General features: G+C 36.9%; 1 protein-coding gene across 9 annotated transcripts in view; it reads right to left on the reverse strand.

Moving 5' to 3' along the window:
* CTNNA2 (catenin alpha 2) overlaps nt 1-25,235 on the reverse strand; it is a 1,086,060-nt gene that overhangs the window by 59,523 nt on the left and 1,001,302 nt on the right. For all 9 annotated transcript variants that reach the window (XM_027622203.2, XM_027622199.2, XM_027622200.2 and 6 more), the window contains 2 exons: nt 22,276-22,389; nt 14,373-14,554 (listed from right to left, as the gene is read on the reverse strand). In XM_027622203.2, the coding sequence (XP_027478004.1) occupies nt 14,373-14,554; nt 22,276-22,389 (296 nt within the window). The remainder of the gene's footprint in view (nt 1-14,372; nt 14,555-22,275; nt 22,390-25,235) is intronic.

Here is a 25,235-nt window from a genome sequence, read left to right on the forward strand (position 1 = left end):
ACAGAATAGAGAGCCAAGAAGTATACCCTCATGCATATGGCAAAATGATATTTCAGCAGGGTTGTCACAAGACCATTTAACAGGAAAAGGACAGTGTTTTCAACAAAGAGTGTTTAGAAAACTTGATATCCATATGCAAAAAAAAAAGGATGTGGGACCCTTATACCATATATAAAAATTAACTCAAAATTGATCAAAGACCTTAACATAAGAGCTAAACTATAAAAATATTACAAGAAAACAAAGAAACTTCCTGACATTGGATTTGGCAATGATTTCTTATATATGATACCAAGAACACAGGTAACAAAAGAAAAACTGATAAATTTGACTATACCAAAATTTTAAAAACTTTTGTGCATAAAAGGACACAACAGAGTAAAAAGGACACCCACAGAATCAGGGAAAAGACTTACAAATTATATATCTAACAAGGAGTTAATATCTAATATATAAAAAAAAATCTTACAACTCAACACTAAAAATAAATGAACCTGATTTAAAAAGGAGCAAAGGCCTTGAGTATACATTCCTGTAAAAAAATATACAATGACTAATCAATACATGAAAAGATGTTCAATATCACTAATTATTAGGGAATGCAAATCAAAACCAGTGAGATACCATCTCACACTCATTAAGATGGCTATTATAAAAACAAATAAAAACAAAGACAGAAAATAAGTGTTGGCAAGAATGTAGAGAAGTTAGAACTTTTGTGCACTGTTGATGGGAATGTAAATGGTGCAGTGGTTCCTCAAAAAATCAAAATCAAATATCATATTATCCAGCAATTCTACTCTGTAGTATGTGCTCCAAAGAACTAAAAGCAGGGTCTCAAGAAGACATCTGTACACCAATGTTTACAGCATTATTCACAATAGCCAAAAGTTGGAATCGATCCAAGTTTCCAACATGTATGAATGGATGAACAAAATATGATATATACATACAATGTGATATTATTTAGTCTTAAAAAGGAATGAAAGTCTGACATAAGCTACAACATGGCCAAACCCTGAGAACATTATGCTAAGTGAAATAAGCCAGTCACAAAAAGACAAATGCACGATGTTTCCACTGATCTGAGATACTTGGTCAAATTCATACAGACAGGAGAATGGTGGTTGCCAGAGGTAGAGGAGAGAGAGGAATGAAGAGTTAGTGTGCAATGGTACAGAGTTTCTGTTGGGGAAAATGAAAAATTTCTTGAGATTGATGGTGGTGATGGTTACACAGTATAAATGTATTTAACGCCACAGATCTGTACACTTAAAAATGGTTAAAATGGTGAGTTTTATTATATATATACATATTTTTAAAGATTTTATTTATTTATTTATTTGAGAGAGAGAATGAGAGAGAGAGAGAGCACATGAGAGGAGGGAGGGTCAGAGGGAGAAGCAGACTCCCCGCCGAGCAGGGAGCCTGATGCGGGACTCGATCCCGGGACTCCAGGATCATGACCTGAGCCGAAGGCAGTCGCTTAACCAACTGAGCCACCCAGGCGCCCTTTATTATATATATTTTTGTGCAATAAAAAATAAATAGCCACGTGGCTACCTGTATTTGACAGCACAGGTCTAAATGAACCACAGCCATCTGAATAATGCAAAGTGGGATAGAACCCACAAACAAATGGCCAACAGAAAAAAAATATGTATCAGGCCTGGAAAACAGAAGATAATGTTTGAGTCTTCTATCAGTGAAAGGAAATGTTGACAAAGGAACTGGCCCCATTAGCTGTATAGCTTCTAGTCTCAAAATGGTGGCCTACACTTTTTGTGTTTCCCTACCTTAAACCAGATTCACTATTTTAGGCATGTTAAAAGGTGCTTTGAGGAATCTTATGATCTTAAAGACAGAAACCATAATATTGTTCCACCTGGAACATGTTTTTAGGTTTTTGGGTTTTTTTTTTTTTTTTTTTTTTGAAAGAACATCAAGTCATAGAATTGGCTCTATTATAGAGGCTCACATAACCTCTTCCTCTTCTCTTTTGGTAAGAGGTCATTCTTATATAAGGCTCAATATTTGGAAGCTTTCCCAGGAAGTAATCACTCATAAAAAGAAAGTCATGGAAAACTATTACTATATCATTGCTATCTACATTTACCAATGAATTCACATTTATTTCATGGAAAGGTAGTAAGTATTAATGGGATGAATCAATGTGCGAGTACATTCTGAATTAATGTACTCAGTACCCAGAATTCTGAAATTCTGAGTTATTCCAAATTAAAAGGTTTATTTGTTATACCTCTAACTTGTCAATATATTGTGACTCTCCAATAATGATATAAAATATATAGGAATGTACCTGCAAATGTACTGAATTATAGAAGCTTCTTTTCAGAAACAGAGTTCCATAAAACATGCTTGGAAAATACACTTTCACCAAGTAGTTGATGCAGTATGATGTATAAAAACAATATAGTAGAAAAGTTGAATGAATATGGGGAATAATGATGAGTCAATGGGACTGCAAGACCATGACTTCAAGTATTAAAAGAAGTAACATTTACGTTATGGCCTTGAAGTAAAAATACGTACAAAGCTGAGAAATAAGTCTAAGGGTCAATAAAGTCAGGGCTTGAGTTTCAGTCCAAGATCACATTGAGGAAAAACCTTGAACTCACCTCCTCCATGGACATACCAAATCTATCCCTATTTATAGAGCAGTTCCTCCTAAAGATGAACTGAGGTCTGAGTGAACAGATTCTGCACACTAAAGGATCGAGAGCCTACAGAGAGATCAGCAAGAGAGACAGAGACCCAGTAACAAAGGTAACCCCTACCCCAACACTGGGAACTACAGTGGATAGAAATAGCACTGAGGACTATGAACAGATTTATCTGCCCTAGGGCACCAAGAAAAAAGCCATGGTTTCAAAGAGCAACTAGCATATAACAGAACCCTGCCAAATGGTGGGGGAGCTGCTGAAACTCTCTTCAGGTTGGACGCACTGACAAACACCATGGTTTATGTCCCTACTCCACCTTAATAACAGATATAGAGTAGGGTCTAGGCATCATTGCTGGCTTGCCACTTCAGGGATCCCTGAGTTCCTTGGACTACACAAGCCTGGGATGATCTGGGGCATAGTAAAAACAAACAAACAAACACACAAAAAAACACACAACTATAGTTTAAAAAAAACAACTAGAATATAAAAGATTCAGCCCTAGAACTCTGCCAAATGGTGGAGGAGCTGCTGAGATTTTTCTGGTTCAGATGGCCTAGTGAGTGCCATGGTTTACCTTCCCCTTCCACTTTCATAGCACAGATGAGAGCAGCATCTGGGTGCTCTGGCTAGCTTATCACCTCAGAGAACTTTGGGCCCTTGGCTCACACTAGTCCAAGGTATCTCACCAAGGTGGCCCTAGTGTGGTACATACTAAGACACCCTTGGTAAGTGTGCACTATTCACCAAAGTGACAGAGGTGCAAAGTACCCTGGAACACTCCAGGCTTGCACTACTTCACCTCCAGATGACTTGCCAGGACACTCCAGACACAGAACACTCTGGGACCTCACAGCTCAAGCCCACTTCAGCTCCAGCTACCCCACCAGGGAACCACCCTACAAAGATCATCCTGGGAACCCCTGGTCCATGCACACCCTATAAGGGCACCCCCTGCACTAAGCACCCTGAGATACCTCAGCTGTATCCACTTTAGTTTCAGTTGTCCTACTTGGATGCCCTCTACACAGAGAGCCCCAGTACCTTCCAGGTTCCACCCACTTCAGCTCTTCTGCCAGTATGCCCTCTATGTAGAGAGTCCTAGGGCCACCCAAGCCCACACCTACTTCAACTCTGGCCATTAAACTAGGGCAGCCCCAGCATGGAGTTCCCCGAGACCCTCATCTCTCACTAGCCACAGCTCCAGCCCACCAACCAGAGTCACCAGGCACACACAGCGAACACAGGGGAAAACCATACACAAGACCATTCCTTCAAGTTTAGGAAAAGTAGCTATTCTGCCAAATTCATAGAAACAAACACAGAGAGTCAAGCAAAATGAGGAGATAGAAGATGCTCCAAATGAAAGAATAAGAAAAAAAACCTCAGAAAAAGTCTAAATGAAATGGAGATAAACAATATACCTGATAAAGAGTTCAAAGTAATGGCCATAAAGATGCCCACTGGACTGGAGAGAAGAGTGAAGGAACTTAGTGAGAACTTCAAAAAAGAGAAAATATAAAAAAGAACCAGAGTTGAAGAATACAAAAACCAAAATGAAAAATACACTAGAGGGAATCAACAGTAGATCAGAGGATACAGAAGAATGGATTAGCAACCTGAAAGACAGAGTACTGGAAAGCACCTAAGCTGAACAGCAAAAAAATAAATAAAATTAAAATTTTAAAAAACAAAATTATGTTAAGGGATTGCTTAAACAGCATCAAATGAACAAACATTTGCATTATAAAAGTCCCAGAAGGAGAAGAGAGAGACCAAAAGGGGCAGAAAACTTATTTGAAGACATACAACTGAAAACTTATCTAACCTGGAGAAAGAAACAGACATCCAGGTTCAGGAAGCACAGAGAGTTGCAAACAAGATAAACCCAAGGTGGCCCACACCATGGCACATAGTAATTAAAACACTGAAGAGTAAAGATAAAATTTTAAAAGCAGCAAGAGAGAAGAAACTAGTAACATACAAGAGAAACCCCCTAAAACTATCAGATGATTTTCAGCAGAAACTTTGCAGGCCAGAAGGCAGTGTCATGATATATTCAAAGTGCTGAAAGGAAAAAAACCTACAATCATGAATACTCTAACAGGCAAGGTTATTATTCAGAATTGAAGGAGAGATAAAAAGTTTCCCACACAAAAGTAAAAGAACTCATCACCACTAAACCAACTTTACAAGAAATGTTAAAGAAACTTCTTTAAATGGAAAAGAAAAAAGTCATAATTGGAAGAAAATTATGAAAAAAAGATCATGAGCAAAAGCGAACATACAGTAGAGATAGTAGATCAATCACTATAAGCTAGTGTGAAGATTAAAAGACAAAAGTAGTAAAATCAATTGCATGTTAAAAATTACTTAAGGGCATGTCAAGCACAAGAAAAAAAATCTGGAAAGACCACAAACATATGGAGGTTAAATAACATGCTACTAAACAATGAATGGGTCAACAAGAAACTAAAAGAAGAAATAAAAAATAGTACATGGAAACAAATGAAAATGAAAACACAATGGTCCAAAACCTCTGGAATGCAGCAAAAGAAGTGTTAAGAGGGAAGTTTATAGCAGTACAGGCCAACCTCAAGAAAAAAGAAAAATCTCAAATAAACAACCTAACCTTACACCTAAAGGAGCTAGAAAAAGAACAAACAAAACCTAAAACCAGCAGAAGGAAGAAAATAATAAAGATTAGAGCAGGAAAAAAATGATGCAGAAACTAAAACAATAGAACATCTAGATCAATGAAACCAAGAGCTGGTTCCTTGAAAAAAATCAGTAAAATTGATCTCTAGCCAGACTTATCAAGAAAAAAAAGAGAAAGGACTCAAAAAAAATAAAATCACAAACGAGAGAGGACAAATACATACAATTATAAAAGAATATTATGAAATATTATATGCCAACAAATTGGACAGCCTACAAGAAATGGATAAATTCATAGAAACATATAAACTAACAAAACTGAAACAGGAAGACATAGAAAATTTGAACAAACTGATAACCAGTAAAGATATTGAATCAATGATCAAAACACTCCCCAAAAAACAAAAGTCCAGGACCAGATGGCTTCCCAGGCAAATTCTATAGAACATTCAAAGAAGAGTTAATACCTCTTCTTCTCAAACTGTACAAAAAAATAGAACAGGAAGGAAAACTTCCAAATTCATGCTATGAGGTCAGCATTACCATGATACAAAGACCAGATAAAACCACCACTAAAAAGGAAAACCACAGGTCAATATCCTTGATGAACATAGACGTAAAAATCCTGAACATAATACTAGCGAACTGAATCCAACAATACATTAAAAAAAAATCATTCACCACAGTCAAGTGGGATTTATTCCTGAGTTGCAAGGGTGGATCAATATCCGCAAGTCAATCAGTGTGATACATCACATCAATAAGAGAAAGGGTAAGAACCATATGATTATTTCAATAGGTGCAGAAAAAGCATTTGACAAAGTACAATATCCATTCATGAAAAAACCATCAACAAAGTAGGTTTAGAGGGAATATACCTCAACATAATAAAGACTATTATGAAAAAGCCACAGCTACCATCATCCTCAATGGGGAAAAACTAGGAGTCTCCTCCCTAAGGTCAGAACAACACAAGGATGTCCACTCTTAACCACTTTTATTCAATAAAATACTGGAAGTCCTAGCCACAGCAATCTGACAATAAAAAGAAATAAAAGGCATTCAAAACAGCAAGGAAGAAGTAAAATTTTCACTATTTTCAGAGGACATGATACTCTATATAGAAAACCCAAATGAATCCACCAGAAAACTACTAGAACTGATAAATGAATTCAATAAGGTCACAGGATACATCAACATAGAGAAAACTGTTACATTTATATACACTGATAATGAAGCAGTAGAAAGTGAAATTAAGAGAACAATTCCATTTACAACTGCATCAAAAAATAATAAGATACCTAAGAATAAACCTAACCAGGTGAAAGAGGTGAAATGTCTGTACTCTGAAAACTATAAAACATTGATAAAAGAAATTGAAGACAACAAAAAGAATGGAAAGACATTCCAGGCTCATGGGTTGGAAGAACAAATATTGTTAAAATGTCTATACTACCCAAAGCAATCTATCCATCTAATGCAATCCCTATCAAAATACCACCAGCATTTTTCACAGAGCTAGAACCAACAATCCTAAATTTTGTTTGGAACCACAAAAGACTCCAAATAGCCAAAGCAACCTTGAAAAAGAAAGGCAATGCTGGAGGTATCACAATTCTGGACTTCAAGTTATATTACAAGACTACAGTAATCAAAACAGTATGGTACTGGTACAAAATAGACACATAAATCAATGGAACAGAATAGAAAACCCAGAAATAAACCCACAATTATATGGACAATTAATCTTCGACAAAGCAGGAAAGCACATACAATGGGAAAAAGACAGTCTCTTCAACAAATGGTGTTGGGAAAACTGGACAACCGCAGGCAAAATAATGAAACTGGACTGCTTTCTTACACCATAGACAAAAATTAATTCAAAATGGATTAAAGACTAAATGTGAGACAGGAAGCCATCAAAATCCTGGAAGAGAACACAAACAGTAACTTCTCTGATATTGGCCTGAGCAACTTTTTTCTAGATAGGACCCCTGAGGCAAGGGAAACAAAAGCAAAAATAAGTTACTGGGACTTCACCAAAATAAAAAGCTTCTGCATAGCAAAGGGAACCAATAACAAAACTAAAAGGAAACCCACAGAATGGGAGAACATATTTGCAAATGATATATCTGACAAACAGTATCCAAAATATATTAAGAACTTATCAAACTCAACACCCAAGAAACAATCCAATTTTAAAAATGGGCAGAAGACATGAACAGACATTTCTCCAAAGAAGACATACAGATAGCTGGCAGACACATGAAAAGATGTTTTTTTGTTGTTGTTGTTTCTGTTTTTTTAAAAGATTTTATTTGTCCATTCATGAGAGACAGAGAGAGAGAGAGAGGCAGAGGGAGAAGCAGGCTCCCAAGAAGCAGGGAGCCCCATGTGGGACTCAATCCCAGGACCCTGGGATCATGACCTGAGCCCAAGGCAGACACTTAACCATCTGAGCCACCCAGGCGCCCCACAAGAAAAGATGCTTATCAGTCTTCATCAAAGAAATGCAAATCAAAACTACAATGAGATATCACCTCACACCTGTCACAATGGCTAAAATCAACAAAACAAACAACAGGTGTTAGTAGGGATGTAGAGAAAGGTGGAAATGCAAACTGGTGCAGCTACTGTGCAAGACAGTATGGAGGTTCCTCAAAAAGTTAAAAATAGAACTACCATATAATGCAGCAATGCAGTACTGGGTATTTACACAAAGAAGAGAAAAACACTAATCAAAATGATACATGCACCCCTACATGCACTCCATGAATAAATAAGGCAAAAGAAAGAGAGAGAGAGAAAGAGAAACCAAGAATTAGACTCTTAACTATAAAGAACAAACTGACGGTTACAGGAGAGGAGGTGGGTGGGGGATAGGTTAAGTCAGTGATGGGGATTAAGGAGTACACTTGTGATGAGCACCAGGTGATGTACGGAATTGTTGCATCAGTATATTGTATACCTGAAACTAATGTAACACTGTACGTTAACTAAGTGGAATTAAAATAAAATCTTAAAGAAAATTAATCAAGGGGACTTCCAAAATAAAGAAAATGTAAAATATAACATACACAAAATAAAATCTTAAAGAAAATTAGTCAAGGGGACTTCCAAAATAAAGAAAATGTAAAATATAACATACACAAAATAAAATCTTAAAGAAAATTAGTCAAGGGGACTTCCAAAATAAAGAAAATGTAAAATATAACATACACAAAATAAAATCTTAAAGAAAATTAGTCAAGGGGACTTCCAAAATAAAGAAAATGTAAAATATAACATACACAAAATAAAATCTTAAAGAAAATTAGTCAAGGAGACTTCCAAAATAAAGAAAATGTAAAATATAACATACACAAAATAAAATCTTAAAGAAAATTAGTGAAGAGGACTTCCAAAATAAAGAAAATGTAAAATATAACATACACACAAAATGTGGAGAGGGGAATAAAAATGAAATTGTTCAGAAAGTGTTTGGACTTAAGTAACCATCAATTTAATATGGGCTGCTGTATACTTAGGATGTTATATATGAATCTCATGGTAACCACACATCAAAACCTAGACTAGATACACAAAAAATAAAGAGAAAGAAAGCCAATCATAACACTACAGAAAGTCACCAATCACAAGAAAGAGAACAAGAAGAAAGGAACAGAGAACTATAAAAACAACCAGAAAACAATGAACAAAATAGCAATAAGTACATGCCAATCAATAATTACTTTAAATGTAAATGGTGTACATGTTCCAATAAATGAAAACACAACAGTTTAAAATGTTTCTAATGCAGCTAAAGCAATTTTAAGAGGTAAGTTTTTAGCACTACAGGCCTACCTCAAGAAATGAGAAAAACCTCAAACAATCTAACCTAAAGGAACTAGACAAAAGAACAAACAAAGTTCACAGTTAGTAGAAAGGTAGTAATAAAGATCAGAGAAGAAATAAATGAAAAAGAAACTAAAAATAATAGAAAAACATTAATGAAACCAAGACCTGCTTCTTTAAAAGATAAACAAAATCAGTAAGCCTTCGGCCAGACTGGAGAGAAAAAGAGAGAGGACCCAAATGAATAAAATCAGAAATGAAGAAGAAGTAACAACTGACACCACAGAAATACAAATGATTCTAAGAGCGTACTACAAAAAAATTATACGTCAACAAATTGGATAACACAAGAAAGAGATAAATACCTAGAAAACATACACTCTTCCAAAATTGAATCAGGAAGACATAGAAAATCTGAATGGTCATGCAACTGGATTTGTATTAAAAAAAAACTCACAACAAACAAAAGTCCAGGACCAGATTCACAGGTGAATTCTGTCAAACATTTAAAGAAGAATCAATACTTATTCTCTGCAAACTATTCCAAAAATGGAAGAGAAAGGAAACCTTCCAAATACATTCTGCAAGGCCAGCATTACCTTGATACCAAAGCCAGATGAAGATAGCTATCTGCAAAAGCAATGAAACTGGATCACTTTCTAATACCATGCACAAAAATAAACTCAAAATGGATTAAAGACATAAATGCGAGACCTGAATCCACAAACTCCAAGAAGAAAACATAGTAATTTCTCTGATACTGGCCTTTGAAACATTTTTCTAGATATGTCTCCTCAGGCAAGGGAAATAAATGCAAACATAAACTATTGAGACTACACTAAAAAAAAAAAATCCTTTGCACAGTGAAGGAAACCATTAACAAAACAAAAAGACAGCTTACTGAATAGGAGTAGGTATTTGCAGATGATATATCCAAAAAGGAGTTAATATCCAAAATATATAAAGAACTTATACAATTAAACACTAAAACAAACAACCCAATTCAAAAATGGGCAGAAGACCTGAATAGTCATTTTTAAAAGACATACAAATAGCCAAGAGACACATGAATAGATGCTCCATATTGCTAATCATCAGAATAATGGAAACCAAAACCACAATGAGATATAACCTTATAACTTATTAGAATGGCTTGAATCAAAAAGACTAGAAATAACTAGTGTTGGTTTGGATGTGCACTGTCGGTGGGAATGTAAATTGGTGCAGCCACTACAGAAAACAGTATGGAGGTTTCTAAAAAAAATTAAAAATAGAAATACCCTATAGTCCTGTAATTTTCCTACTGGGTATTTACTCAAAGGAAATGAAAACACTAATTCAAAAAGATATATGCACCCATATGTTTATTGCAACATTATTTACAATAGCCAAGATATGGAAGCAACCCAAGTGTCCATCAATAGATGAATGAATAATGAGGTCTCTCTCTCTTTCTCTCTCTCTCTCTCTCTCTCTCTCTCTCTCTCACACACACACACACACACACACACACACACATCAGAGAGAGATCCATAAATACAGAGAATAAAGTGATGGTTGCCAGAGAGGAGAGGGGATGGGGGTACTGGTAAAATGGATGAAGAGAAGAGGGAAATACAGGCTTCCAGTTATGGAATAAATAAACCATGGAGGTGAAAGGCACAGTATAGGGAATACAGTCAGTTGTACTGGTAGCTACACTTGTGGTGAGCATAACATATGAAATTGTCAAAGCATCACGTTGTACACTTGAAACTAATATAGTATCATGTGTCAACTATATTTCAATAAAAATTTTTTAAAAAGGTAGGCACTATATAGCAAACTCAGTACTTTTATTTTTTTCTATGAACAGAACTAATTGAGGGTGTTGGTGTAAAGGGAGGCAGATGGTTGCCCTTTAATGGCCAGATGTGACTTGGAATGAAAAGAAAAGTGTCAAGAACTGGAACTGAAAGACTGGTCAAATGACACCTAGGCTGAGGTACTGAGTGTCTATTCTAAAGCAGAAATGAAGTTTGGGAAGAATGGGATGATTATATGTTTTTTGAGCCTAGTGCTTAGCATTTTACAGTTGACTGTGCCCTGAAAGTCACTTTTCTTAGCCTAAATCCTTTTCCTTACAGATCAGAAGTTACAGTCGGTCTCAAAAGGCAGCTTTGTTCCTTGCTATACAATTAAACTTGGGTTTCTTTTCTGAGCTTCTGCCATCTGCACACCTTATGTTATTGGGACAGAAGACTGGTATATGCTATTTCTTACTGAGAATGACATCAGAAATATGGATTCACCTTCTGCAGGACAGTGCTTCTGCCATTGCCCATGAGATAGAAGTCAAGAACTCAACAGGAAAGAGACATGAGGCATAATTAGTTTTATCCTCCATGAAGAAGTTATTTCACAAATAATGAGGCAGAACCTCTCCAATTTTAATAATAATGGAGTATAGATCACTGAAATTACTGAATCAAATTAATGAGTTAGCGACTGATAAGAATGAAACAACAAGACAATAAATGCAAGGGTATTTTTTTGCCCCCAGATGCCATTTAAACATATGATTTGAGAAGAGTCAAGTTTTGATTCCTAACCAGCTATCGCCTTTCCTTTAAATACAGAATACAGTACATTGGGCTCCTTAGAGGTATACAGCTGAAATTATTCCTCCTTGAAGCAGAAAATGCAAGGACAATAATAATAATACTGTGTATGGTTAAGTGTAGAGAACTCAGGTGACAGTCCACCAAAATAAAGGCTCAAGTCAGCTTCCTCTCGGCCAAGGAAGAGACTCTGCAGATGGAGGCAGCAGCAAAAGCACAGCCTCCTGTGTTCTATTGCCAATGCACGCCCTCTTCTGTTTCTCTCATTGTTAATTTCTGTGCTCCTCCCTCTGCCCTCACAAAGAGGCACGAAACTACTCATCAGGCGGTAGGAAAAATGATAACCAGTAGCATTCTAGATATTTCATTACTCAAATCAGCATAAAGTGATTATATGAAATCCCTAGGAAATTGAAGTGGCCTTCTTTTCACTTTTAAAACTGTACTTTGACTAACAGAAAGTCCATCTTATTTAACGTCATCTAACAAGCCCCTCTCAAATCTCTCTCTCTTCCTTGACCACAGTTTATAATCTGGAGCATTATAAAACGTTCTTCTGATCTAAACTAGCAACTTGACTATTATTCACTTTAAACTAATGAGATTAATTGTTCAAGTGATGTTATTAATGGATTCCATAATATCCATCAGATAAAATACTAATACAATCTTGAAAACAAGCAAATTAAGTCATCACAGGCCTAGAAAAGCAATGACTGAGGCTGCCAGGATAGTCTGATTCATAGCAAATTCAGACCGAAATAATGGCTCAGACTGTTTTTTCCTATTATTATTTTTCGTGTGTGAAATAAATCTGTGAAGCCAACAAAGACTAACCAAATGTACAAATTTGAACTTCTAATGAATACAATGACATTTAAAAGTCTCAAAGGTCACCCTCATAACACTAAAGTAATTCCACCGAAGTCAAAAACAATTTAAAAATATTTAGAGAAAGGGCCCAGCAATGTCATTAGTATATATTGGCCAGAGGCAAAGGGTAAGGGGGATGAAGCAGAGATATTCTATATTTTATTATAGCCTAAAATCAATTGCAGCCTTCTCTTATTAGAAGCATTCAATAATCATTAAAAATATTGTCACCCATAAGGTGATACTTTGACATTGCCATATATCTTACATAGTTTTATTAACCACTATCATGTTTAATCATTAAAACACTTCTGCTCATGTGTATTTGTGTTTCCCAGGGGGGGAAAATTACAATAAAGTGATAGCTTACATTTGTATAGCAACATAATTTATAAACACATTACCTCTTTGGATTTTAAAACTCTCCTGTGAAGTTGATGAGAAAAGCATTATTTTCCCATTTTGCAAAATAAACAAACACAGTAAGAGGCTGGTCCAAAATCACCTGGTATTCAGCTTCAAAATCCAGGCATTTTTTTTTTTTTTCATTGAGCTTTGCTCTCCCTTGATTTGCCCTTTGTGTAGTAGGAAGGGCAGAAATGTCACCTCCCTTTAAAGAGGAGATTAAAATTGCAGTGGCAGAAACAGCAATGACCCCTGGAGAAGAAAAGGCTCCTGACAAAATTCTGAAGGGTCTCTTGATTTATTAAAAGCAGTGCTGACCCAGCCACCCCATCCCTCCCACCCCCAACCACTCCAGTAACACTCAGTTTCTTTCCTGAGATTAAGAATTCCTCATATCAGTGAGGTCATGTGATACATGTCTTTCTCTGATTGACTTATTTCACTCAGCATAACACCCTCCAGTTCCGTATTTCTGAAACAAATAACGCAACATATTTTAAGAAAAAAGAAAAAGAAGAAGATAACAGGAGAGGAAGAAAAGGGGAGTATGTCAGAGGGGGAGACGAACCATGAGAGATGATGGACTCTGAAAAACAAACTGAGGGTTCTAGAGGGGAGGGGGGTAGGGGGATGGGTTAGCCTGGTGATGGGTATTGAGAAGGGCACGTTCTGCATGGAGCACTGGGTGTTATGAACAAACAATGAATCATGGAACACTGCACCAAAAACTAATGATGTAATATATGGTGATTAACATAACAATAAAAAAGCAGTGCTGAGAGCAAAAGGGAATAAAAGTTATACAATTTTTAATTTCCCTGTCAAAATTATGGAATCAGATTGTTGAACCTGATTCTTTATATGCAAAGGTAGAACATGAGCTGAAATTAATGCTAGGTCATGACCTAGCATTCAGACTATTACATGTACAGATGCACACACATATGCATCGATATACTTTTTTTCCAAAGGGATATGAACAAATCATTCACCTCATCTTCAAAACAGTATTTAAATACACTGCAAAACAACACAGAACAAAAATGAGTCACTCAACCCCAAGGGGTTAGATTTTATGACTGACTTTATGACTGATAGATAATTAAAACAATAATAATCACAAAAATGAATCTGTCCTCCTTGACTATCTGCTAAGAATTAGGTCCAGATCATTTTGACTTACACATGTAAATTTTATAATACCACTAGCTTGCTTTGATGTAGTATTTTAATTTTTCAGCAGGCTTTCACATGCTAATATACACTGTTACACTTCAGGGCTTAATGAGAAAATGATCTTCCTGTCTCTGGGCCTCACCTTGTGAAGTCTGTCATTTCCATCATGATCATACACATCTGCTTGGCCAGCACAATTATATCATTGCCGCTGTCATCCCATTTGGCCACTTCGGCATCCAGCTTGCTTTTCTCTTGGTGGAATATCTCCACCTGCTCAGCTATTTTTGCCTTCTCCTCCTGCGGTAGTTGCGCCATGATGGCCTGTGTGGGTTACAGAAACAGTGTGACTAATGGTGACAAAGTAAATACAGACAGTAGATTGACTTTGCCTCAAGCTAATGGCAAAGCCAGACCCTGACAAGTTCACAGGCTGCCCCACCACTCCAGAAAGGATGTTTTCTCCATTCCTAGGAAGGCAAAAGCGCAGACTGGTAAGGTCCCCCAAATCCCATCCCTATTCCTATACACAGAAAATATAGAGATCCAAAAGGTAGGTGCACACTGACAGTAAGAGAACTTCTGTGTCTCTTTGATGACATATGTTTGTTCAAAAGAATCTATTCTTGACAATTTTTATATTTGGTCTCAGGAAACTTTTACCAGATGAAAGAATGCACCTCTTTCAACACTGAAATCTGTTCAGAGAAGGAAAAAGAAAAAGAAAAAGGAAAAAAAAGGCTTTCTGTCGCTAGGAAGGACAGGAATTTTAAACAATATCTGAGCATCCAAGTTGGGGGGGTGGTGGAGAGACTTGCCATGAGTGTTAATGAAGGAATCCATGGTTAGATACCTAACAATCCCCTAGCCCAGGGCATTTCAGGGATGGCATACCTAGACCCAGCCTTCTTCCACCTCCTCTGTGCAAATCCTGAGGTAACCATGGCTAACCATAGAGTCTATAAGTATGTAGAATAAGTTGTGATGGGATAAAATACAGGTTTAGGAAGCAAAGGTCGATTTTCAATAGTTGCTCGGTAAGGGAATATAGAAAAGCAAGAACCGATTCTCGTCATTCATGGATTCTTTATTTACAAATTCGCCTATTCTCTAAAATTTATTGGCAACCCTAAAATCAAGACTTGTGATACTTTTGGTCATTCACAGACAAGCACAGAGTTGCAAAAAAATTGAGTCACCTAACAGGCCTGTTTCCGGATGTGGTTGAACAACAAATTTTCTGTCTTCTTGTTTCAGCACTAAACAAATGTCCTTTCTGTCGTCTATTTAGTGCCACATTTTCCACATCTTTGTGCTCTTTGTTGGTAATTTTGCTATTTAAAATGGCCCCCATGCATAGTGCTCAAGTGCTGCCTAGTGCCCCTAAGAATAGAGAGGCTGTGATGTGCCTTATGGAGAAATATACGTGCGTTAGATAAGCTTCATGCAGGCAGGGGCTATAGTGCTCTTGGCCATGAGTTCCATGATAATGAATCAAAACTATAAAATAAAGTATCTGAGAAGAAACATTCGTTAAACATTATTTATTGATTGGTTGAAACAAAATGTTGAGACTAGCAGCTCTCAGGAACCTAACCCTCTATTTCCTCTAGAAGCAATGACTCTATAGTTGCTAATTAAGTGTTCATGGTGACTTTGCAGAATATAAGTATCACAAATGAAGACAATCAACCATATCTGTTAAACACCATGTATGTAGCAAGCCCTGAATGCGATGTTTGGCATCACCTCACTGCATCTTCTTAGAACCATGTGCAACCTGATTCAGAGAAAGGAGCATGTGGGTAAGTACGACAGCACTAGTAGCCCTATGGTTCTGGGATATTTGTATTCACCAATGAGAGCATGATTTGCAAAGGACAAGTAAAATAACACATACAAGAAAACTCTGCTTCCTTAATTATAAAGCTCCTCCCAATGTAAGTGAATTGTTGGAAGGAAAGGTAGTTGATTTCTTTCTCTTTTTTTTGTTTGGTTTTATTTAAATTCAAGTTAGTTAACATATAGTGTATTATTAGTTTCGGGGTAGAATTTAGTGATTCATCAGTTGCAGATAACACCCAGTGCTCATTACATCAAGTGCACTCTTTAATGCCCATCACCCAATTACCCCATCCCCCTACCCATGGTAGTTGATTTCTAATAAAAACATCAGTGGACATAAGCTCTGGAAAACGGCTCAGTCACTGACTTAGGTTAAGACCTATTTGTTACTGGATCATATTCTTATATTCTTCAGATCTAAGAATAGTAAACAATTACCTCAAAGTGTTATGGTGGACAGCAAATGAAATAATAAATGTGTTCTGTCAAAAAAAATGAAAGCATATATGGGAGTACTGCTAATATGTTATCATCACGTCTGTATTAGTTTTCCTTTCCAGCTACCTCTCTAGCTTATTATCTAGGTGCCATGAAAGACAGGGATGGGCCCAGGGTCTACGGGACTATACGTAAATAGAAGATTGACAGGATTCCTTGAGTACAGAAATGTATACCAGGTCGTGTGCTAAGAGGCTTATGTTTATAAAATAACTTAATTTACTTAATCACTCTACAAGATTAATAATAGTATTATTATTTTATTAATGATGATACTAAGGCCCAGAGAAATTAAATTCTCAATATTACACAACTAATAAGCTGCAGGAATAGGATTCATACCCAGGTCAACTAACACCATGCTTAATTATTGAGCACAACTAGATCACCATGTGCAACCATGCAGGTTAGACACTGCACAATGATCCCATCCCAGTGGGGCATTGTCTCACCAGGCTGAGCAACCTAGAGATGAGGCTTTATCTGCCAGAGTAAGGGGTGTCTTTGATTTGCATGAAGGTGTCCCGGACTATTACCTGCACAGATACATTTTACTAATACACAGCCATGTTTACTAACTTCCATGCATGCACGTGTGTGACTTTATATAACTAGCATGTGAGTCTCTGTGTATGTGTGTACATATGTGTATGTGTGTGAGTGTGCATGTGTATATACAGAAATTACAATCCATATTTAAAAAAACAGACTGGTACAAATACTGTAGTTAAAATATTTAAAACACTGTATTTCTGAAAGATATTTTAAAGTACTTTAAAAACTGTATCCAAAAAAGGTGGTTAATATATAACCAAAGAGTTGGTTACAAACTCACATATACAATATTGTACTAATAACAAGACAGCTATTCCAATGCATTTGAGATAGATTTGGATTTGCAGAAGTTAAATATGCACTTTTCTCCTGAAGCATCCTTGTCTGATGATGCTTCTATCCTACATTAATTTGTCCTCCTCATATAAAGCTGATAATCATGTTTTACTTAGACCTCACAAGTCCTGACCATCATCATTTAAGCCATTCACTAGGTACTTCTCTGTCGAAGAATCTGTAAAACTACCCGGCAGAACTCCAGACTCTACATTCAATCCCCAGATGTAAAGCAATGAAACTTTCATTGTCTCAAAAGAGTTAATTTGTGCATTGAAGGGTGTACATTTATCTTTCAACTATATCACATGAGTTTCAGTTGTATAATTTAGGATTTGAGTATTAACTTCCTTGCTCCACTCTCTAATTCCTATTAATGCTCTACTTCTGACTTCTCTCTGAGCTTCCTTAGGGTAGAGGTTTCAGCATCCTGCAAAGAATAGAAGCTCAATAAATATCTTTTGATTGACTGTGTAACCATTTTTCCACTTACTGCGTCAAAATAGTTCAAGAGAATTTACCAGAACTGACAAACATTTTCTAAGGGCACAATTCTGAAGGGGAAAAAAATGTCCCCTTCAAAGCAGATTTACAAAAGAAGATGTTATTTTGACTCTAGGGGTGCTCGACCCGCATAATGCACTTAATGGTGTGTGACTTGGGTGCAAGTGTCATTACTTTTGCTTCTGCTTATGTAGCTATCGATGAGCCAAAGTCTTTTCCTAAATATTCTTAAAATGCTCCTGGCTTTTAAAAATTCATAATTGACCTTTTCTGAAACTGGAATTAAAAAAAAAAAGGTTATCTATAAACAGTAGATCACAAACTGAGAAATTTGCAAGTTAATCAAATTAAAATTCAACACATGAGTTTTAATTAGGTCTTATCAATGTAACTCAGCAGTTTGAAATGTTAACACATTAAAGTCATTCTAGCTAGAAAAAAAAAGAGGCTGACTACATTCAAATCAAGTTGAATACAAAATATGTAACATGCAATTGTTCCTTCCCTCAAACTAAGTGAACATGAGAAAAGTGATTTTCATGGCCAAAAGGAAAGGGAACAAATCAGCTTTTCTGTTTCTCTGATGTGATCACCTGGGGTGGTCTGAGAGTTTCTGCTCCTTCTATGCACAGTAGTCAAGCACAGCTCTACAGATCATTGATCTGGCTGATCTGGGGCCTGAAATTGTGGCATCAGAGACTTGAATCCACAGAATTTCCTGTGCCCCCACCCAGGCTCCCAGCCTTTCCTCTGAACAGCCAGCCTTTTTTTTTTTTTTTGTGATTGAAGTTATAAACTCTACTTACTAAATAAAAGTATAAATCACTGAAACAAGCCAATAATCACTTGGCCCAGAATCTTTTCTTCAATCTAAATCTCAGGAGTTTTTGATATGATTATTTTTCCAATCTCAAAGAGAGAAATGACATTTGAAGTCTATGGGCTTCCAAACTGACAAGTGTTAGTTCCTTAAACTAGAGCAAGACCCTCACATTTAGGCTTCAAGTACAAGAATGTTTATAAATAATGATTAAAAGGGCTAAAACTCACTGTTTCCATTCCTACTTACTTGGTTTTAAAGCAGAATAATAAATATAAGCAGTTAAAGAGTGGGTCCTTTGACTTTTACCAGTCTCAGACCACGAAGTAAATGGGAAAATTGAGGTAATTGCCCCATTTAGTCAAGTAAAAACTTTCATGATTTACTAAATTGTCCATGCTTTTTTAGGTTCAATTATTTGACCAGCCTTGTAATGAAGAACTACGTTATGCTATAAGCATCATCATCATCTTCTTTGTCAACTTGACAGCATGTGACACATCTTGTGAGACATTTTACCATGCAGTTCTCTTAATGACATTATGAGGTAGAACGCTGCGCCTAGACACACACACACACATACACGGATAAGGCATGGAGAGGTTAAGAAAGTTGCCCAAAGTCACACAGCTTGGCCAAGCCCATATTAAAAATAAGGTCTGTGTGCCTCCAAATAATATATTCCATCACCAAGGGTAAGTGTCCAAGAGTTGTCGCTGACCAATTTTAACCACATCAACCTGTGAAGAAACAGTTTATAAAATGTCATGTCTAGGATCATAAGGTCTGATTACTTCTACATTTGATCGGATCAGAGTATGATCATTCTCTGCCTCTCCCTTGCTCATAAAACGCTGTAGAGAAGCAGCACGTAGGGACACATAAAGGAAATAAACACTCCAATCTCAGAGTTTGGGAGAAAAGTTGGGAGTGGATACTAAAAGCTTTTCTTCTACCTTAACCTCCTATTAGATTAATTTACCCTTTTCAGAGAGGAAGAATTTATCTGAATGAGAACACAAAGTGAAGTCCATGAACATCAGGGAAGGACTGGGTACTGCAAAGAGCAACTACTTCTGTCAAAGACAACTTTTGCCTCCTGCTACCGTACTTCTCTGGTCAAAAGTTCGACCATCTGTCATCTCAGCAATTCAATGCACCCTCTTATTTCCAACTTACAGCCATAATTCTAGGTCTCTGATTTGTCATCATATAATTACAGGCTAAAATAGGCTGACTCAACAACTAATGCTGTCTGCTGCAAGTTAATCACACAGACCACATGATGGATCTCAAAGACAAATCAGCAAGTGCTGGATTATAGGGGTACTTTGTTCTTACCATCCTGGACCATGTTCATAATTCACGCTGAAAAACCTTTCAAACAAGACTACTGTCTTTTCACCTAATGGGTGAAAAAAATAATAAATGATACAGACAGGGGCTATCTGACTTTTGTTTCCACTTAATTGACTTGATATCTATCATAAGATGCACGAAACGGAAGTACAACAGGACTGCATTCTTCCTGGTAAGAAGTGGGACTAATCATGCCGTTTTGACAAGATAGTGATTATAAAGTACGGTAAGGGTAGTATAATATGCCTTGGTCTTTGAGAAAACAAGTCAATGGATACTGGACTGTATCAATACCGAGTTGCAGTCAATCAAATTTGACTTTGAATTGATTAATGTTTGGATGAATTACTCAAATTTGCCCTTTGTCATTGATATAAAAATGCTGGTTTTACCTAATTTTGAAGATTAATTGACTTGATGGATGAACTGATTTAGTGTTATGCCAACACAGGCTCAAAAGCCTCTCAGCTTTATGAATTTCTTAGTTTTCAACACTGGTGGGGGGGTGTTCGGGGTGGGGCTTAGAGTCTACAAAAGATTTTCTGGGTAGGGGGTCTCATATTCTTCTGTGTACTTTTCTACTGTCACTAATCTGTGATCCAAAATAATTTCTCTTCCAAGGGATGACAATTTTTAGTCATCCTTTATTGAGTATTTAATGTATGTCAGGTATTGTATTCATTATTTTACAAATATTAAGTAATTAAACCTCAAAAGAATCCTATCAAGTAAGTCTATTATTCACATTTTACAGATAATAGGACTGAAGCTCAGAGAAATTAAGCAACATGTAATGGAGCATAGCATGGTCCTCACTCCACTCTTTACAATTCAAAACCAAGTCTGTCTAAAATCAAAGCTGGTGCATCTCTAATATTCTGGCTTTTACCCTCACATTTCCTCTATCAGCGTCCATCTATATCTTGTGAATCATTTCACTGTTGCATGAGACTCTTAGGACATAAAGCATGAAAGAAAAATTGGGTTTTATGTACAAAGATTTTCTTGACTCAACATAAGGCTTATTCTTCTTTGAGTCCTCTTTATTTTAACCTCTGACTGGCTATTCCTACTCTTCTTTCACAATTCCTAAACCAGTGTAAGCTTTCTGGGGTTTCCTAGCCACTATTCTAAATTACCACCTCTGTCTCAACTCATGCATCCTCTACCTTATTTTTTCTTAAGTAAAACTTAACAGAGAATTAGAATGTAATTCTAATTAGAATAAGAACACAATCTATAATGGGACTGTTTTTACCACATAAAAACTGAAACTTTAAAGGGAGGAGAATCTCACCTCCTTTTGGAATCCCCAGAGATTTAATCTCCTGATTACCTGCATCTACTAGCCTCAAGGAGATACGATTAAGAGAATTGGTCAGAATCCTCTTTTGAAACACTTGTGTTGGCAGAGAGTGTCATGGAGTGCTCCAGAGTGTTCAAATGTCAGCCAGAGCAATGATCTTTCTGTTGCTTCCTGCTCCATGTCTTAAGCTGGCATATTTCTAGTATGTCTCGATAATTTCTTTTTCTATCCTATGGCAGACAGATCTAGGGCTACTGCCCTTGCCATAAGTAGATATTGTGGAGGGGGTGGGGGAGTTCTGTCTCTATTTCGATGTCCTTGAACCAATTTCAAAGATGTGGTCTTACTCATGAGAGACCCTATGTCAGAGTATGTAACAGTAACAGCCCAGCCATTAACAAAGTAGTACTCTAATTTTCCATTTGTCATTGCCTCTTGTGTTAACAAGCTCGGTGACTTCAAGCGGCACTATGGTGTCTGTGCCAATGCAAGATCTGAGCATTCCTGTGTCCCCTAGCTGTTGAAGCATCTCATCATGATGCTAAACCCAACAAAATCCACTAGACTCTTAAACTGTTTGCATTGATGTGACTGCTAAGTTTCAAGTGATGGAGAGAGAATGGAGTTAACAGAAATCAGAAGCAGTGATGGTTATTTCCATTGTGTAAAATATGAATTGCTAAGAACAACCACAGATGAAAGCACAGATTTCTGAGCTACAAAATCTCTGGGAATCCAAGACCCTGGATCAGAAATCCCCTCAAACCAATTTGGTGTTCACAACCCCAGTGCATGAAACCCAAGTCCTGAATGTCCACTCACCCGTGCACTCTGTCCCGCAATGAGCTGGTCGTCCTCAGTCTGAACACTTGTCCGGCTGCGCACATCGTAATCTTCCTGCTCAAAGTCAGAATCATCCTCTAGTTCTTCTGGGGTCTAAAGGTACAAAGGAAAAGAGAAGAATCAGCATATTTTAAATTGATAAACTTCAACTGCACCCATATATTGTGTGGCTGCAAAAGCTAAGTAGCTCCCAGAAAAGAGATCTTGTGGGCAGTTACATGTAGGGGGCTATGGAGGAGGGTATTGGCTCTAAATGGAGTCAGAAAAACCAAGTTGCCCTGATTTATCTCTTAAAAAAATACACTCTATTACTTCCTCCTGTAGGTATAAAAAGTCTGTTTAGCTCTTGACATGCTTTCTAATTTTAAGAAAAATATATTCGTGTGTTTTTCCACCCATAGAAATCTACTCTAAGATAGAAAATCACCATCAACAACAAAAGTTGTACCTATACTTGGTCTATAATGCCCTTTTTGCTCTATTCCCAGTCTTTTCTAGTCTTAATAAGCAAAAAGAATTGATCATATCCAAGCCAATGGTTAGTCCAGATGAAATACCTGATGTGGTCACTAAACCGTGTAGTGTACAGGTTGCAACTATAGATTCCAGAGTCAAGACTGCCTGAATATGAATCCCTGTGTGACCACTGGCAAAATCCTCTTGGCTCTGGTTTCCTCCCCTGTGAACCGGTGTTGATAAAAGTTCCTCTATGATTTTTGTGAAGATTAAGGAATGTACTTTGTGTAAAGTGTCTGGCATATAATAGGCATTTAAAAAATGTTTGCCATCATCATTACTTAAGATTCTGAAATCAATTCATTCAGACACTTTTAAAAAGTGAAGCTACCAATAACTATACAACCATCAAGGATTAAACAGCTCTTTCATTCATAGTATCAATTTAGCTAAAACCAGCACAGTGAAATAAGGATCATTCTATTCTTAGAGATAGAAAACCAAGATTCTGAGAAACAGCATGCCCAGTGTCTCTAAACTAGTTAATAACAGAATTAGAATATAGACCCAAATACCCAAATGTGTCTATCTTTTTCACATTATAAATCAGATAAGAACTGGAGCTATGGAACAGCTTTAAAGTGAGTAGTTACATGAAGATCCTATCCATTGTGTGTCAGAGAAAAGGCATGAATTAATCCATAAACCCAGAAATAAAAATACTCCATATCTTTAATGATCATAATAGATAACATACATTAAGTGCTTTTCATGTGCCAATCATGGTTTTCTCTAAGGACTTTCCTTCACAGACCTATGATGTAGACACCATTTCCTCCACTTTACAGATAAGGAAACTGAGGCATGATCGGTTACACCTTGCTTAAAGCCCTCTAAATCATGCAGCATGTACTGTAGACTATCATTCTCTGTTAATTCTAAGAAGATGAATGTGGAGTTGGTGAGGATGGTGCATGAGGGGAGACAGTGCATTAGTGAGAACTTCTCAGATCAATGGTCACTAGACTGAAAGCTGGACAGTTCACTCACAGACTGCCCCTTGGCATAAGGAGCACCACCATCCAGGGCTCTGTATTTCAAAAAGCAAGAAGCAGACCACTGCAGTACTGATGATACAGTTGCCCATTCCCAAAAGGGCACACTTTTATTCTGCTGGTTTCTTTGGCTACCTCAGTGTAATTAATCAGGTGTGGTTATGATGAAGGCTTGAGATTGGTCAGACAGGCATAAAATGGGGTCTTCGTGCCAATATCACATTACGCATAGTAATTTCCAAGCCTTGGCGTCTCCTTCTTGTTTTCCTTCTCTCTCTCCATCAACCTTATTAATATTCACTCAGTCATCTACAGATGTTCAATTTTCTTTCACAGAATTATTAAAAGAAAGAGAGAAGAAAGAAGTTTTGTTCCCACACTTTATTAACTAAATCAGGGGTGGGGTGGGCAGAACCTGGTTCCAATAACTGGTTGTATTTCCATTGTGGACAGAGACAATAATCTCTGATCATTTTTCACTCTTCTGGAATGTGCTGCAGAACAATTACAGCAAGTTGGTAAATTCTGCTGACAGATGAGATGACAAGATTGCAAGCGCTTTTCATCATTAGTTTTTGAAAAGGAGAAAAGTAAAATGAAAAACCTCACTCAATAGAAAAAAGGAAAATATTACTATAGTACTGTGTCCAAACATTTCAATGATCTGTGTGTTTAGCAGATGAGTCAGTGACAGACACAACCCGGCAGCATAAGGTTAATGATGATGAGTTTTCATTCAAGTGACTAGGGCTCAGAAACCAAAACAAAGTTTAAAAATGAAAAAATAAATAAATCAATAACCTGGATGTGGACCCAGGGAATCTAAGTGTTTTTGGCCCAACTCTGCCACCTATAAACTGTTTGTCACTTACAGTTTTTCTGCTTCTCTCTCTCCTCACTAATAAAATGGAGATAATAATTCCTATTTGCCCTGTCTACCAGACAGGATTCTAGGATAAAATATATACGAAAATGCTTTGTAAATGGTAAAACTGAACTCAAGTGATAACATATACATAATAACGACTGTAATAATCATAATATAGAAATAATTTTTACCAACCACTATGGGCCAGGCATTCAGCTAAAGGATTTAATCCTTGTAACAACCTAATGAAATAAATATAATGCCTAGGGTGCCTGGGTGGCCTAGTCAAGCGTCCAACTCTTGATTTTGGCTCAGGTTATGATCTCAGGGTTGTGGGATCGAACCCCGCATTAAGCTCCAGGCTGGGCATGGAGCCTGCTTAACCTTCTCTCTCTCTCTCCCTCTGCCCCTCCCCTCCCAAAAAATTTAATGCCCATTTTACAGTTGTATAAATAGGCTCAGAGTTGTTAAGTCAGTTTTCCAGGGTGTTACACCTAGCAAGTTGAGGGCGTTCCAGAGCCTACGCTTTTGACCATCACAAGTAACACCAGGCGAATGGA

This window comes from Zalophus californianus, chromosome 8, assembly GCF_009762305.2.
Source record: "Zalophus californianus isolate mZalCal1 chromosome 8, mZalCal1.pri.v2, whole genome shotgun sequence".
NCBI classification, from domain to species: domain Eukaryota; kingdom Metazoa; phylum Chordata; class Mammalia; order Carnivora; family Otariidae; genus Zalophus; species Zalophus californianus.